Source organism: Elgaria multicarinata, chromosome 3 (genome assembly GCF_023053635.1).
Source record: "Elgaria multicarinata webbii isolate HBS135686 ecotype San Diego chromosome 3, rElgMul1.1.pri, whole genome shotgun sequence".
Classification (NCBI taxonomy): Eukaryota; Metazoa; Chordata; class Lepidosauria; order Squamata; family Anguidae; genus Elgaria; species Elgaria multicarinata.
In genome coordinates, this window is record NC_086173.1 from 31680788 (window position 1) to 31698007 (window position 17220).

The window sequence follows — 17220 nt, forward strand, 5'->3', positions numbered from 1 at the left end:
TTTCCGGAGGTGGCTCAAAAGTAAACACAAGAATCCGTGGAACTGGCAAAAGGGTAGCTATCTAAACAGTCTCTCCAGCCTAATCTTACGATCTGCACCCATCTTCAGTCTCTCTATAGAGGGGCAGCAGATTGTGGGAAGAGGGGAATGTAAGAGGATGACAAAAGGCAAGACCAGCAGAAGCACAAGTCTAGAAGGATGAAGACAGACTTAACTGTTCATAGTGAATTTTTTTCAGCTTCACAACAGAAATGACAGGACATGCATACCAGCGAATGGAATGCTGTGTTGGCCATCGTGTCTTGCACCTCTCACCAATTCACCTGCCCCATCCTGTGCAGTCCTGTCTTAAATGTCATATGAATACTCAAGTGTTTCTATTCATTCATCAGATCATTTACAAGGATCCCATTTTTCAGAGTGCAGAACTGTGCTGGGGTTACCAGGGGAGGCAGCCAATCAGCACCGTTCAGGGCCGGCATCTGCTTCCAAGTCTGCAGAATTCTTCTGAACTCAACCCTGGAGTGGCAAAGCCACATGTGGGCTGAAGGTGTTAGATCTGTCTTCAGCCAAACACAAAATGTATGAGAGAGTACACACAATTCAAGGGTCTAAACAAGCATAGCTAGTAAGGGTGCTCATGGTCCAAGTGGACCATCTGGGGAATTAAGTGGGTACACTCAGGCCATTTGGATTATTTTAATTATTTAAAAATATTTTTGAACTGCTTATCACTAAAAAAAATCATCTAAGCAGTATATAATATCAAATACAAAAATAAAAGCAAGATTACATGTTCTGCCTTCAAACCAGGAACTAGCAGCAAAATAACTGCTTTTTATAAAATGCTACTTATTTTGAAAGAGCTTCAACATTTGGAGTCAATGCTTTAAGAAGGCAGTAAATGATGTATATATAATCTGATAAACATTTAAATATACATTTGTGCTTGGCAACTAGAATGCATGGCCCAGGCTAAGTAAAAGGATATTGGACAGCAGCAATACAACACACAGATTCATTGTGCTTCCAGAAGGATGGTAAGTTTTATATATCCAAGATGGCCTTGGAAACACCATTGATTTAAGTAGCAGAAGGCTGCTTGTCCAGGCACAGAGAAATAACTATTCTTTCCTTTAAAAAAAATCTACGAACTATTACCATCTTCTTTCATGCTGATGATCAATGAAGTCTCAACATAACGTTAGCAGCATGGAAAAATAGATCCCTCTAACGACAGAAACAATCCAGGCAATAAATTTGCTTAGCTGTCAAAAACTGGTTTCTCCAATCTCATCTGGGAACCAGACATTTGTAATGCATGACATTAGCTGCAGCAACATATATTCCCCATCCAACTTACATGCATGTATGGAGAAGGGTTTGAGGGTGTGTAGAGATACTTTCCTTTCCAAGCATGCTATGAATAGCAACTATAGTGGAAGGGTGAAGTCCAGTTAATAAAAAAGGAGGAGAACAGGCAAGAAAGCTGAGAGTTGAGCTCACATTAAAAGGGAGGCAGAAGGCAGGAGTAGAGATTAGGAACCAGGAGCAGGAAACAGAAGCTGGAAAAGACAAACGGCTATTTATAAACATATATCTGAGCTGGTATGAAAGCTCACTAAGAAGTTCCTTGGATGAAAACCATTTTATATTCACGCTAACCCAATAAAAACAGACTCAACTGACAATTAAGTTGCATAGTGTCAAGGAGAGAAAAGTCTCTCAAAGGAGTAAGAACAGTAACAAATACAGCATTTTTCACAGAAGAAACTGGATACTCATTAACTAAACTCGCATTTTGTACTCATCATTTAAATCGATGAAAAGGAAACCAGAAGGCTTGTGAACTATTCAGAAGTTGTACAATAAATTAGTGGTGGAACTGGAAGCAAACACCAGCTGTAGTGGAAGTGACAAACGGTTTCTGCCACATCAGTCCCTCCCCCCTCAAAAGCCATATACACTTTTCTCTCTCCACTCCCACTCAGTCCCCTCATCAACTAACCTAAGAACATAATTCTTGGAAGATCGTCTTTGTCTTTTAATACAGTTAACAGCTACTTCAAGCAGCTAGAAAGCCTGGCTGCTGTTGCACATTCAAAAACGGGTCTGCAATACCCATGGGAGTGATGGGATATTGTACAGGGGGGGGGGGAATGGACTACCATTGCAGCCGTATATTGAACAAATATGACAGCAGATGTGCCAGCAGCTGGGCTTTCCAGCTGCCTGGAGTGGCAATGAACTGTTAAAATAAAGAAAACAAGATAAAGTATTTTAAAAGGCTGCCCTTTGACCACCTCGTAAGTCCATTTTTAAAGAGCTTTGTGCACATTTTTGGTGGGGAGGGAGTAATCACACATTATGCAAGAAGGGGAAAGAATGGACTTAATATCTAGATTTAGTTCTAGACCTAGTTCTAGTTTCTGTTCTATCCATTCCTGTGCTGTTTATTGTTTTGCATGATATTGTATTTTATTCTTTTAAATATTTTTATTGTATTTTATATTTTAACTGTTCTATGGCATTTTAGTTCTCTGGGCAAATTACAAACAGTTAAAAGTTATTGAGTGGATTAAAAATGAAATAAATATATGAATAAATAAATAATCCCACACAACGTGTCTGCAAATATATTAGCATTTACTTTAGTATTGACATATTTAACTTGCCTGTTTTTGTATTCCTGTATTTAATTTTCAAAATGAAAACACATATACCTGAAAGATGTCAGTGTACCAACATCATCCTCATCCAAAACCGGTTCTGTCAGGAGATCTTCAGTTTAAAAAACTTTCATAGAACCATTATGCAGAATGTTTTAGTTCCCTTCTCTTAAATCCCTGCACATTTCAAGGTAAGAAATTAAGAATTTGCTAATCATGGAAAAACGTGACTACTGGTGATTTGCAACAGCAGAGTCAGAGAATAAAAGGCTACTCATATCCACCAATCAGTATTTTATATTAGTTTTTCTTCTGTATTGCCCATTGCTACCAACTAAGAAAAAAATATATTTACAATACCTTCACTGCTTTCGGGGGAGATGTATCAGTCTGGCTAGATGCTCTGGAATCAGGGCTTTGTTGTTTGGCATAGACAGACCTCAGGACCTCAGTTTCTTTCTGGACGTTTAATCCCACTAAAACAGGGAAAGGATTCCTATTAGTATTTCGTATTTAAAATACTAATAATACTTAAAATTCACAGTTTAAGGAACGTACATCTAAATTAATAAATGCAGTGCCAATGATAATTAGGACTCAGCTACAATCATAACAAACAAGAGTACCAACTACTTCAGCTGCAGCGCTCCGTACTACCTAAAGAGGAGGATTTCATTTGTGAACAGAAAGCCCTGTGAGATCAATTCACATCCATTCATAAGAATCAACTTTCAAAGTGCACGAGGTCTTGGCATTCCTCTCCCCCATGGTTAAAACTGATGTTCAGAAAAAAATGCATATATGGAAAATCTATGCTGCATGTATGGAAAAAGGTTCAAAGAAACAATCACCACAATACTTGTGGTGGACACGTATAGAAGTACAGGGAGTGGAAGGAAATTATCAGAAATACAAAAAAGATATACTCTTTAGCCTTACACTAACCTCAAGAAATTCTATACTGCAAACTTGAAGGATACCTTGCCTCCTGCCATTACAGCTTGGTACAGGAGGATGTAGAAGACACCGACAATAGGGGGAAATGATATATGCTGAAGCTAGAGAAAACATGCCAAACAAAACCTGCACAACCTGGAACCCTTTTCTAGCACATGACAAATCATCAAACTCTTGCTGTGTCATTAAGGAATAAACCTAAAATTTATTCTTAACTGACTAGACTAAGGGTGTGTTTTATTAAAGTTTACAGTTTGAGTAGTACTATTAATAACGGAGAGTGAGTTTGGTGTTATTACTACAGACATGTACCACGAATGGCTTTGTTGAAGCAGACATGCTGAGAACATCTGAAAATGTTGTGTATTTTTTTAATTTTCTATTTCAGTATTTAAGAGGGGGTACCTGATTCTGCCAAGGAACTTCTCAACACTAACACTATCACTGATTAAAGAACTCTTAGCCAATTATTTTAGTCATGATTAAATTTTAGAAATTCTGCACAGATCAGATAACAGAATTAACTGAGCAGATGAGTTTACTCATGGGTCAAATCCATTATTTTGTATTAATTCAAATTCAGAGGTACAACCAGCCAAGGCATGTATTAAACACTGTATTAATGTTGTTTGTCTTGCATCTCACCTATTGTATCTTCTTCCCATTTCCACGTTACTCTCACAATCACACTGTAGTATGCTGGGGTGGGCATCTTGTGGCCCTCCAGATGTTTTGGCCTACAATTCTCATGATCCCTCACCATTGGCTATGCTGACTAGGGCTGATGGAAGGTGTAAGCCAAAACATCTGGAGGGGTACCAGTTGCCTACTCCTGCTTTACACACACAGCCTTCAGTCATATGACATGAACCTCCCCAAGCCACCACATCAGGTAGAAACAAAAACACAACAGAAGAAACCCACCATTCAGTTTCTTACATGGCTGGAAAGATACACATTTATTTTGAATATGTGCAAAGGTCTAAGAAAATTACTAGGAATCAGCTTGGAGGGGTGCCTTAGACAGAATACTCTGATTAATTAGGAGGGCTGATGCTTCCTCCAGAATCTGTAGTTTCAGAAGACAAAGCAGCAATTTATCTAACCAAAGCACTAAAAACTAAGTGACATAAATCCATTCCTAAGTGACATATAAATCCATCTCATTGTGGACAGGGGAGATTAAGAACTTACTGATGCCATCTTCATAAAGACTGGAATTCAAACCATCTCCTATGGAAACCTGCAGGAGAAATGTATATATTGTCAACCTTACATTACACAGATATCTAAAGAATTGGACCTGCTTAACACACAATTAGTTTGCTTTAAATACATAGAAACAAACACACATTTAAACAAGGAGCAATTAAAACAGACCAGTAGCACAAGACAGATTGTGATAATCAAATGCTAAAAACACAGCCGCCTTGCCACACACATCAAAGACAGCTCTCTCAATGGTGCCCCCCCCCCCCCCCAGCTATGGAATGATCTCCCTGACCAGGCTCGCCTGGTGCCAACATTGTTATCTTTTCAGCACCAGGTCAAGACTTTTCTCTTCTCCCTGGTATTTAATAGCATATTTTAACAATGTATATTATGTTTTACTTCAGTTTTATGTATTTTATATTTACTGTTGTTCCCCGCCTCGATCAGAATGGAGAGGCGGGTAAGAAATTATTATTATTATTATTATTATGAGTTTTTTAACTGACCCCTGGATAGTTGGTATGTAGCCTACTTTTATGGTTTTAAATTACCATTCCATCTTAGTACTCCTACTACTACTAGGCCCAAGTCAGATTCTAAGTGGCTCATCAACTATTTCAAATCTATTCAAGAATAGAGTGAATCTCATCATCATAGAAACTTTTTAGATTACAGCACTGATTAAGTGCCTACATTAGTGGAGTTAGCTACCTACATAAGATATTACTCTATCAGCCGTAATACGCCTCTAGGAAAGTTGCTGACCATAAAGCTCTATATAGCATGCATCTGTTTACTATATGCTGCAGAACAAGCACTCTCTTAACTACCAGCAGACATCAGGACTGACCCCTCCCCTTATGAGAATGCATAAGGACCGGAGGTCGGGTACCATATCTTTTGTGATTTTGGTAATCTCTTGGCCCTTAAGGCTGTGAAATGAATGAAGGCTGGACATTTGCTTTGCTTTTACATTTTCACAACTGTGGTGGCTTGTTCTTTTAAATGCCAACATTGTTATGACTTTTGCTGCCCATAACGCCTTAAAGTTGTGAGTTGCTCGCCTCAAAACAGATTAATACTGATACTGGTCACTACGTTAGTCACAGAATACTATCCAGTGGTGTAGTGCACAGGAACGCAGTGCTGGCACTTCTTGATTAGCAGGGATGCTGACATCATCTGCTACCCCACTCAGACTTCCCTGTGCCCTCTGAGAGCATTGTTTACAATCCTCATAGTAGCTGATTTTTTTCCAGCAAGAATATCATGTTCCTAGTTGTAATGCAAAGTATTTGGAGTTGGCTTGGTCTTGAGTGGGCAATTAAGACCCATTTGTATTCTGAAAGACCTGCTCCTGGTGGAGATAAATATTCCAAGAACTGGTTTGTTGATCCGGCTCAATGCAGCTGCCTGCAATTTTGGATTCTCCTTGGGTACATGGCTATGGGGACTGTGATGAATGCCTGCGCTTCCAATTTTACTACTACATCACTATGACAGAGTGTATTAGACATGCACAATATTTTTTAAAATGTGAGGTACACAAAGTTCATTTGATAAATTATCCAATCTAGAGATAAAATTGCCACAACTACATTAGTGTTTAGTCATGATCCTTGTAATGCTGTGTTTTATTGTTCTGTTGTAGCTTGTACTACTGAAATCTGTAACAGAAGAATGAGAACTTTAAGGATGTACGCTCTACTTGCGATTCTTTTGTACAGTCCAAGATCTACAATAAATGGTTTAAAACTTTAAAATGATAGCTAATTAGAATTGCTCTCAATTTACCAACAGCCCACTTGTACACCTCTCCTATTAAACTACTGTGTGGATTATCCACAATTATAGCTGCTGCTGAGCGACACTCTCTACACTAAAGACTTCCTTTCCTACATGCCCAAAGTTGGAATGTAAGGAGAACATGGTGGATTGGTTTTTATTACATGCTACCTCCAAAGATTAGTTGTATGAATAAATACCCAGGTGGCTATTTATTAGACTGCTAGACTAAGTATCTTTCTATTGCCATTTATAATTCGTTTCCTTTATTGCACTAAATGTCTAAACCAAGGGGAATCGTGGAGGAGAAAGCTATCAATGGCTACTAGTTATATGCTACCTCCAGCACGAGATGCAATATGCCAATGTACACCAGTTGCTGGTGGGAAGATGCTGCTGCACTCAGGTTCTGCTTGTAGGTTTCCCGTGGGCAGCTAGCTGGTCATTGTGTGAACAGAATGCTGGACTAGATGGAGCCTTGGTCTGTTCCAGCAGGACTCTTCTTATGTTCTTGAGGTGTCAGCCATGAGACTGTAACAGAGTCCTTCATGCAGAGAAAGCAAATACTGGGAAAGGAAAGTACAGTCTACTTGGACTCTTCCAAGTAGGACTGAGCCTTTAATTCTTGGCCACCCTCTATTCGGCAGTAGCCATTGTTACAGAAGGATTTCTTTAAAAGTGTAGGTCTGTATACAGGGGCAATTAAAGGAAACAGTGCCAGAATCAGAACACTAGAGTGCTGTTTCCTCCCCTGGGATGTCTGCTCTATTAAATACAATAGAGCTTAGGGCTGCTCACACTAAGGAACTAATACACCATAATAAGCTTAACAGCAGCATCTTGCTAATTTACGTTGGAAGCCCCATTCTAAGCAACCAAACTGTGCAAATTAATAAGGAAGCACATAAGCTGAGATAACACACTGTGCTCATTTGACTCGTTTTTGGAACCGAGCATTGTAAGCATTCCACAGCACATTCTACAGCATCAGAGAGCGCTCACAGCAAAATGCACAAAACGTGTCCCAAGCCCTCAGTGTGACATGAAGAATGCAGTGCTTTCGGCATGCAAATTAAAGGATGTGCAGGTTGACACATTATCGGGTTTATTAAACATTTCTACCCACCTCCTATATCCACCTAGGATGTTTTATGGGAATGTTTAAAGAGACAGGTGCTGACACATCCTCCACCCCCCACCACAACTCCATCCTTTGCTTGCGTTCCTTGCATGTGCTGGACATGCACATCAAGCAAGCGCTTAGTAACCATAGGGAGGAAAGCCACAAGAATGCCTATAAACTTAGTTATTCACTCTTTCAAATCAGCAGGAAGAGGCCTTTTATTCAAGCCATCCATTTAGCTGTAGAAAAAGGGAACAAAAAAGGAAATTACTTTTGAGTCCAATGTGTTTGACTTTTAAGTGAGCTCACCTTTTATTGAGGAAGTAGCTTCCAACAAGCTAAGAGGTTACCAGGTGAAAATTCAGAACGGTTGCCTGGGCATCCAGAGATCTGCCCAAAGAGGAGTTGGAAGCTTGCTTCTAGCAGTCAGGCTGATACATATGCATTGCCCCAAATTATCAGCATGGAGAAACTTACATATATGCATTTCCCTTCAGCAATTCCCTAGTTTAATTAATAATCAAAGATGCATGAGGACTGGACTTCACCATTGAAGGTAATACTTACATGTGGTTTCACTTTTCAAATGATACTGAAAGCAGGCACAAAATTATAGGGCAGGGAAAAGATTTAATGCAGGGCTAAGGAGTGCCTGAATTTGCTATAGGAAGCTCTGCTGCATGCAATGGGAGTTAATCCTTTTAAGTGACAGCAGAGTTTTAAACACACACACACACACACACACCCTTCTAAATAAACTGGAGTGGTTTTGAGGTCCCAAGGAACATTAAACCAGTGGACTTCAACCAGTAGATCATGAACCAAAAGAGGATCATGGGATTAGTCCAGATGGATTGCAGCAAAGCAGTTGCTGCCATAGAATCATAGAATAGTAGAGTTGGAAGGGGCCTATAAGGCCATCAAGTCCAACCCCCTGCTCAATGCAGGCATCCACCTTAAAGCATACCTGACAGATGGCTGACCAGCTGCCTCTTGAATGCCTCTCGTGTGGGAGAGCCCACAACCTAGGTAACTGGTTCCATTGTCGTACTGCTCTAACAGTCAGGAAGTTTTTCCTGACATCCAGCCGGAATCTGGCTTCCTGTAACTTAAGCCCATATTGGGCAATTGTGAAATTCTGAAAGTGGGTCTCATGTTGTAGGTTGGGAGTCTGAGGTGGGTCTTGGGTCTGGACCAGTTGAAGACCACTGCATTAAACTAAGTGAGGGGGAGGACTGCATAATGCTTTTGATGGCTAGAAGCATATGCTGCAGTTCTGAATACAGGTATGTATAGGATTATTAGCCATATTGAATGACAGGAGGTAAGAGCAGGATGCATTCAGGCCTAAGACATTTTGCTGCTCTGGGCAATCTTCCACTGTATCTGAGGCAGCAGGTTAATTAAGGAACCGAAGTCAGGCCATGTGGCATACAGAGCTCTATATTCCAACAGAGAAGAACAACTGAAACAGTGTGTGTGTGTGTGTGTGTTCAGGAGTAAATGCTGGAGGTGTGTGGCACTGCTACCCTCCAGCATCTGCTGCCTGAGGTGATCGCCTAATGGTAAACACTGGCACTAGACTCAGCTTTACCAGCATCTGGTCAGTCCAAGAGTAGCAGGGTTTTTTTTGGTCTTTTGCATTTGCTTAGTATTTTTCAACTGAAGATATCCACTTTCAACAGAAATCCTGTTATGGAAGAGAGAGTCTCCACTTCCAGTTTAACACAAGGTAGCAGGGAAGAAAAGCTGCGAAGTATAGGTTTCCGTGACTTGCCCAAAGATAGTGAAAGGACACAATCCACCACAAACCTCTCCTGCTCAAAAAAGCCCCATTGGAACAAATAAGCACTGTGCAATAGGACACGGACACACACAACCCTTAGTGCATTCTGCACAGGAAAAGTTTTTTGTGGATCATGCCCCAAGCAAACCTATAGATAAGGGTAGGGCTTTACAATAATCGACTCCAGAGAAATAATGCTTGAGCTACAGCATTAAAGACAAAACTACAATGCTTCTCAGAAATAATCTAACTACCAAAGAAGTAAACAAAGCAAGATTTAGGTAGCCTGTGCTAAGAAAGAGAAAGTGTATGAATCCTGATCAGCATGTTTTACAGTTAAACATTAGTTTTAGATTCAGTTCTATTTCCATGGCCTTATAGACAGAACCTTAACACAGCCTGCAACCAATTTGCATCAGTAGATACAACTCCATTTCCAGATGCTGTGGTTTTATAGCGTTCCGGGTGTGCCTCTTCAAGCAGTTCCACTCCAAGTGAAGTTGTTTTGATCCTCAGCCAACATGACCATCTCTTACCTTCTCCCCATCATGATGGGGAAACAAATCTTCAGAGCTTGGTGGCAAATTCTCCTTCTGTTCACCATTGTAGTTGTTATCCTCGCTTTCACTGGCTTGAATCTCATTCTATAGAATGACAAAGCACTTGAGCATTTATATATTTTAGTCCTTTGGAGAAAGGATTGCTTGAGTCTCTGAACGTCATCAGACGGAGGGGAAATTGCATTTCCCTATTGTCACTTTGCCTCCTGCTTCTGTCCCACAATAGGGACGAGAGCTTCCTCTTTCTTCACATGGGGAAGAAAGAGGAAGCAAGCAATGACCACATGGCCCACTCACTCGGCATTTTTATCATACAGCTTCTCCTGCACACAGCAGGAAATGGTGGCAAGTTTAGATATAGCCCCCCAAAATGGATTTTCTCTGTCTTATTTCATGAAGGAAAAAGGATCAGAAGGAGAAGAAAACGTGGACGTCATTGTCAAAAGGACCCGCGAGAAACCGTGAGTGGCCAGTAACGAGCATGCTATAAACTCTTGTCTGATGACGCTCTCTTTGAAAAAACCAGAATTCTGCATGAAAGTAGGTGGCACTGAAGATAGAAATAGCATACATTAAACATGCACACACACACACCCCTTCCAGACCACACTCCATCCATAACTAGAATACATATCTCCTATATATATTTATTGCAAGTGTTTTTATGTCAACCTTTCACCATATCCCCAAGGTGGTTTACACAAAGAATAAAACAATTAAAATGAAAGAAGCTACGAAAATCCTGAAAGCAGCACATAAACAGTCAGCAGGGTTAAAATTTATCTAAAAGGTGCAGGAAGATAAAACGCTCTTTGTCTGGTGCTGAAATGATGATAGAAGTATGCATCAAGGTGGATCTCTCTGGGAAGAGAGTTCCACAACAGGGGCACTAGCTGCCAGCCTCACATTGGATAGTGGGGCATCTGCAAGCAGACTTTGACTTTAGATCTTAACACATCCTCGCTTCTTCAAATAATTGCCTTTAAAGCTTGTATAGATTCCCCCCGCAGCCCCCGCCAGCAGCAATAGGCAGAACTTTCCTTTTAGTAGGGCCCTGGCCCAAATCATTAATAGTAGCATTAACTGTACAGTGTAATGGAAGGTGTCTTGCTGCAGGGGAGAGGAGCCCAGTTGTCCCCCTATATAAAAAAGAGTGAGATGCAAACTCCAGATGTGAGTCACAGGAGCATAAAGCTGCCATCCACCCTGCTGCCGGAAGCAGCCTGAAATCATCCTGAAATCAAAAGGGAAGGTCTGTGAGTCACAGGAGTGGCAGAGCATCTGCTTTGCATACAGAAGGTCCCAGCTTCAAGCCCCCGTGTCTCCAGGTAGGGCTGGAAAAACCTGGGGCTGAATCCTTGGAGAGCCGTTGCTGCCAATCGGTGTAAACAATATTGGGCTTGATGGTCCAAGGTTCTGACTTGGTATAATGCAGCTTCCTATGTTCCACCCGGTTACTGGTAGAGTCACGACACACTAGGAATTTCTTTTAATGGTTTGCTGAATGACAGAGCATTGCAACAGGGGAAGTAACAGTCCCAAACGATTTCTTCTCCCATCACTTAAAGGGTAAATCAGCACTTGGATATCACAGTGAGGAAGAGTTGACCCTTCACAGAACTCACCCAAGTTTTTTCAAAAGCTTTTACAAGAACTACATGAGCACAAGCTGGGAGATTGCATGTCATGTTAGCACTGACAGGCACCATCAAACTGGTGCTCATGAGAGTAATGTAACAGTGGGCTGTATCCCACAGTGTTGACATTGTGCAAGCAGAAATCAAGTTCCAAACTATGCACAAGAGGAGAATCCAATTAAAGTTCTGCTAATGGTACATTGAATTTAGGTATGTTAGACACCTTTTGTTGGAAAGCTGATTGTGGAAACTGGAAAGGAAGGTCCTACAGTGGCTACAGTTTGTGGCTTGAGTGCTGGGGAGGGAGTTACATTTTCCACTATGGAGAAGCAAATTGAAGAGAGAGAAAATGTACGGGAGGGCACAAATTTTGTCTTGGCTTAATCGATGCAGGCACCACTGACTCCTCCCTGCACCCACTGAGTTCTGCAAAAGCCCAGCGATAAGGGGAGGGAAACCTCCATTGCCCCTTTCCCCAAGCCCCCAGTGAGCTGCAGAGCATGTAAGGAAGAGGGGGATTTTTCTCTGCTATCAGGCTAAGCGCAACTGGGCTGCCACTGCTTCTGCAGAAGCCCAGTGGGAAGGGGGAAAATGTGTCTCCCCAAGTTCCCTGTAATTCCCCAAACTCAAGAGCAAGGGGTTGTCCATACGGCTGTTTACTGAGCTGAAAATGCACATTTTTGCATCTTAGGACAGATAACGCAGCCGCAAATGTGAAGCTATCTGGGGCAAACCCTGGAAAATCCGCTCCAAAAAAGTCAGGCATTTACCCCGACTTTTTTGGCAGTGGAGGCAGTTCTGCGGTTGTAAAAAAACCCAAAAAACATTATAAAAAACATAAAAATGGGGGTGGGGAGAGAGAGATGAGGAACAGTGTTGTTCCTCCCCCCTTTTTTATTTTATGCTCTAAATCTGCGGAGCTCTGCAGAAACAAATAGAGATTTGGGAGGTCCAGGCAACCTCCAATCTATCTGGGAAGACCATGTAGCCCGCATAGAATAGTAGAGTTGGAAGGGGCCTAAAAGGCCATGCGGAGCTGCGCAGATTTGTCTGTTTAAATTTTTTTAAAGGGTGGGAGAGAGCCCCATTCCTTTCCTCCCCCACCCCCAGTTATTTTTTAATTTTTTTTAAAGAGTCTGAATATGTGGAGGACCGGGCAACCTCTAGGAAAAATCACACTTGCCTTCCTTCCCGTGCAACCCCTGGGAAGGAAGGCAAATGCGGGTGCAAGGTGCCTCCCAGCACTGACGCGCCTCCGTATAGCCAGAGGCCTGGATCTGTGCATTTAACCCTAACCCTAAAACAGCTCCGAAAGGCAGGATGTTACAGCCCAGAAGCGTAAGACACATGGGCTTTTCACAATGAACCTCCTATATGTCTAATTCTTTATCTGAAGCTCTTAAGTCGCCGGATATATTACTTACTCTGTTACTGTGCACAGCAACTGTTACTAATGGCCTTCACAAAATAAAGCACTGAACTCTGACCTAAGCCAGCTGTTCAGGCTTTACCACAAATTAGCATTGTAGTCACTAAATGAGCATACATCCCTTCAGATTTAAACAACAAGATCTTTCCCCCTGGCTGTTAAAGAGATCTTGCCATCCAGTATACTGAACACAGTTCATACCGGTTCAGTCGGCAGAATATTTCCCTTTCTTTCTTTCTTTCTTTCTTTCTTTCTTTCTTTCTTTCTTTCTTTCTTTTAAGGGCTAGGGCACATTTTATTCCATTTTACAGCCTCATTATAATTTTTTTGCTTACACTCCATTTAACCAGCTGCTGCTTACAATACTTTTCTTGAGCAGCACAAAATGTAACTGGCTAGCATTTCTCCTCGCCTCAAAAATGGGAGCCACCACTTGCAGTGCAGTATTTGAGAACTGCTGCTGTCCTAAAAGTTTGCACCCATGCTCAAGAGCGATGCTCAGTGCAACCAACCATGAAGGCATATGTGCCTAGAACCCTGTGGAACGAGACGGGAGTTGCAGCACAGAACTGCAGGCAGGCAAAAAGTCAGGCACCACCAAACCACTGCTCTGCTCCAAAGTCGCCCACCCTCAAAACTTTCTATTTTTCCCCGAAGGGGACACTGGGGTTCTGTTACACACATTTTCATGCAACCCCCAGGCAGCTTCTTTTGAGTTGGGATACTTGACCTCCTCACTCATTATTAAGGCCTAGGCATACTCATGTGACAAGTCACTGCACTGACTAATTCATTTCCTAGAAGCCAGAAAAGTACTGACACCTATTATTTGAGAAAACAAACCAGACACAGAGCAAAGGAAAGGAAAGCTTTAAGAAGAAGAAGAACCAGCTGTTAGTAGTTAAGCAGATTTGCTAAACTAAGTGCAGGTACCCGTGCCATTAAATTCTTTTCAGCTACTGAACTAGAGCATAAGAATTAGAGTGCTGCATATGACAAGAAGAAATTATCACATTCAAGAGAAGAGCATTCTAACAGCAAGTTATAGACAGTTTCTTGCACTGCAGGTTTGAGAAGCGTAAGTATCTGTGGAGTCCCCCCTGGGCATAGAAGAGTGGAAAACTGAACCATCTTCCCTATTGGGGGCTGTCTCTACATGGGGAAAGTCCTGGGGAGGCTACATGGTGGAGCTTATACAACGCAACAGCCACCGCGGAACCATCACAAGGCTTTCCCCAGACACTCCGAAGTAAAGAAGTTGAGGATTTACCCCTTTTTCTCCAGAGCAAGGCAAAGACAGTGCATCTGCCATCTATCACCGCTCCAGAGTTGCAGCAGAGGCGTGACTGGGTAGGTGGCGACCCCTGATTGGTCGCCATCCACCCAAGCAGGGGGGAAGGGGCAGCCAGTGGGCCAAACGCCACTGTGCTTCCTTCTGGCATGGTGAGAAGTGAAGTTCTCTGTTCCCTTGGCAGGGAAAGCTCTGCAAGGTAAGGGAGGGGGAACAGGGAGGGGCAGGTGGTGTGCAGCATGGCGGTGACTCCTTCTCCGATAGATGGATGTAAACTTTGCACTCACTGCTTGTTGTGAAGACAACCCTGCAGGAATGAAACTGCAGGGTTTGGGGGGCTTGCAGTACCAATACATCATCGTCAAGACAGGCCCCTGTACATGTAATCTGATTGGACTGCATCAGCCTACATAGAGCAACAGTGCCAAATTCTTGCAGGGTGTTGCAAGAATTAGAATTCATTATTAGAGGCTCCCATGAGCCCTCAAAATACCCACCCAGAGTCTATCCGCTGCTCTCTGTATGATTTACTGCTTCAGCTTTGCCTTCTCTCCAATCAGTCTCCACTGGGCATAGGTGATTATGCTGCATTTTCTGCACTGAAATAATGGAATCATCCCATCAATTCTGATGCAGAGATGCAGCAGAAATCTCCTCTTCTTGCAAGAAGGTGCTACCTGCTGCATCTCTGCTAGTCCTAGCTCTGGCCTTGTTTCCTCCTAATCAGGGGGCAAGCCCAGAGCAGTGATTCATGCAGAAGATGGATGGGGTGAGCTCCTCTGAAGGAACTCCATTTTCCTCTAGCACACTCTAAAACTAAACTTTTCCAGCTCAAGGAGCAAAGCATCTCTCCAATATAAGTCAGAAGAAGACCAGCATGGCTGAATTACCATGAGTCTAGGGAGCACCAACACAACCCTCCCATTTTGAACAAAGCAGCACCCAACCTGATGGGAAACTTGAAATCCCTGCTAATCCTTTCCTTGCAAAACAATTTGCTCTACAGCAGGTGTGATAAGGCTATGGCACTCCAAATGTTGTTGGCCTACAACTCCCATCATCCCTGGTTGGGCTGATGGGGGTCAAAGTCCAACAACATCTGGAGGGTTATGGCTTCCCCACTTTACTATACCATCACCTCCTCTCATGAACAAATATATGCCTAACAGATACAGGTAAGGTCTAGAATATCAGTGCAAATGAACAACATTGTTATGAATGGACTAGAGAAAGGGTCAGGTAAAGAAAATAAAGGAAGTTGGCTACATAAAGCACAAGGACAATGAACAAGGAAAAGAGGAGAGAAAGGAGACCACAATACTTTGGGCAAGTCACATCACCTTTTCGCACCACAGCTTTTCCCCTGGCTCCCAGCAGATTAGCAAGGTGGATCTCCTATTGCATATTGAGATCCTCAGAGGCAGAGCGCAAGGCACATGCAAAGGAATAGAGCAGCAGCATCCCAAAAGCAGGGGCGAGGAGGAGTCTGAAAACTGTTGCAGTGCTTTTAAAAAGAAACAACACACAACATAGAAAACAGGTACACAAATCCCTATTACCATCACCAGTCAAGAATCTGGGCATCCTGCTTCCTTCAATGCAAGATCAGTGGTCATATTTGCCTCAGGCAGAGCACTCTGACAAAACAGCCAGAAAGGAAAGCGAAAGGCGACCTTAAAGGAAAGGGGACCTACCACATGACTACTAGAGCTGCCCTGTTTGGACACAGCTGCTTGGTACTTAGCAAGCCTATCCTTGATTGATGTTTCTGACAAGCGAGGGATGTCCTGGTTCTTCCTGCTCTCTGGCTTCTCTGGGCTGGATGTTGGAGAGGTGCATACCAGATGACCTAGAACAAAGCATACAACTGATGTTACCAGTGCAGGTTGCAGAGGATGAAAACCAAACGTTGAGGTAGAGACCAGGTTTGCATGATCATGGAGGGAAAATAAGCCATGGCGGATTCTTTTCCCTCCCTCCACATACTGGTTATGAGTCAATTAGCATAATTACCCTCATTGGGTGCAGGCTGTCTTAACATCCAAATAAGATGAGGGTGGCTGGATGGGGTGGTTTACAACCCACCCTGAAAGCCATGGCTTGTTCTTGGTTTTCAGGGTGGTTTGTAAACTACCCCAGCCAGCCACCCTTGCTGTGTTTGGATGTCATGACAACCTATACCCACCAAGGTTAGTAATGCTAAATAGGTGAATCAGGACTAACCCTCACAGGGAGGGAAAATGAGCCAAAGTGGCTTATTTTCCCTCCATGGTCATGCGAACATGACCAGAGAACACAATAGCCATTTGAATGAGAAAGGCTGCAAACGGGCATGAAAGGCCCCCCTAGGGCAGGATTACTACTGTGTTAAAAGATTCCAAAATGTCTTTTGATACCAAGGCCAAACTAGATGCAAAGGGGCCAGTTCTGGATATCAGGAGGTGATCAATGGCTAATCCCTTTAAGGCAGGAGAAGGCTTTCAAAAGTGCAGCATGGGGAACTGAACCATTTGGCAGCTCATGTTTTTATCCACAGAACCATTGGAGGGGGAAGTAGTTTCTCTCCCCCAAATTGCTGGGGTTACTTCTGACCTTAAAGTGACATCAGAAAAACAACAACAAATAACAAATCTAAAAGAGTTGCTTTGGAGGCAAATTGCAAGCGGCAGAAGGATTCACACACACACACACACACACACACACACACACACACTTTAGATCACCCCAACTGTATACAATTTGGTGCAACCTGGGTTGCATCGTGCTACTGT

The 17220-nt window shown here is 42.6% G+C and overlaps 1 protein-coding gene across 2 annotated transcripts in view; it reads right to left on the reverse strand.

Annotated features, from left to right (window-relative positions):
• LIMA1 (LIM domain and actin binding 1) overlaps positions 1 to 17220 on the reverse strand; it is a 62759-nt gene that overhangs the window by 5811 nt on the left and 39728 nt on the right. For both annotated transcript variants that reach the window (XM_063119865.1, XM_063119866.1), the window contains exons 6-9: positions 16144 to 16298; positions 10069 to 10176; positions 4821 to 4869; positions 3030 to 3145 (exon numbers count right to left, since the gene is read on the reverse strand). In XM_063119865.1, the coding sequence (XP_062975935.1) occupies positions 3030 to 3145; positions 4821 to 4869; positions 10069 to 10176; positions 16144 to 16298 (428 nt within the window). The remainder of the gene's footprint in view (positions 1 to 3029; positions 3146 to 4820; positions 4870 to 10068; positions 10177 to 16143; positions 16299 to 17220) is intronic.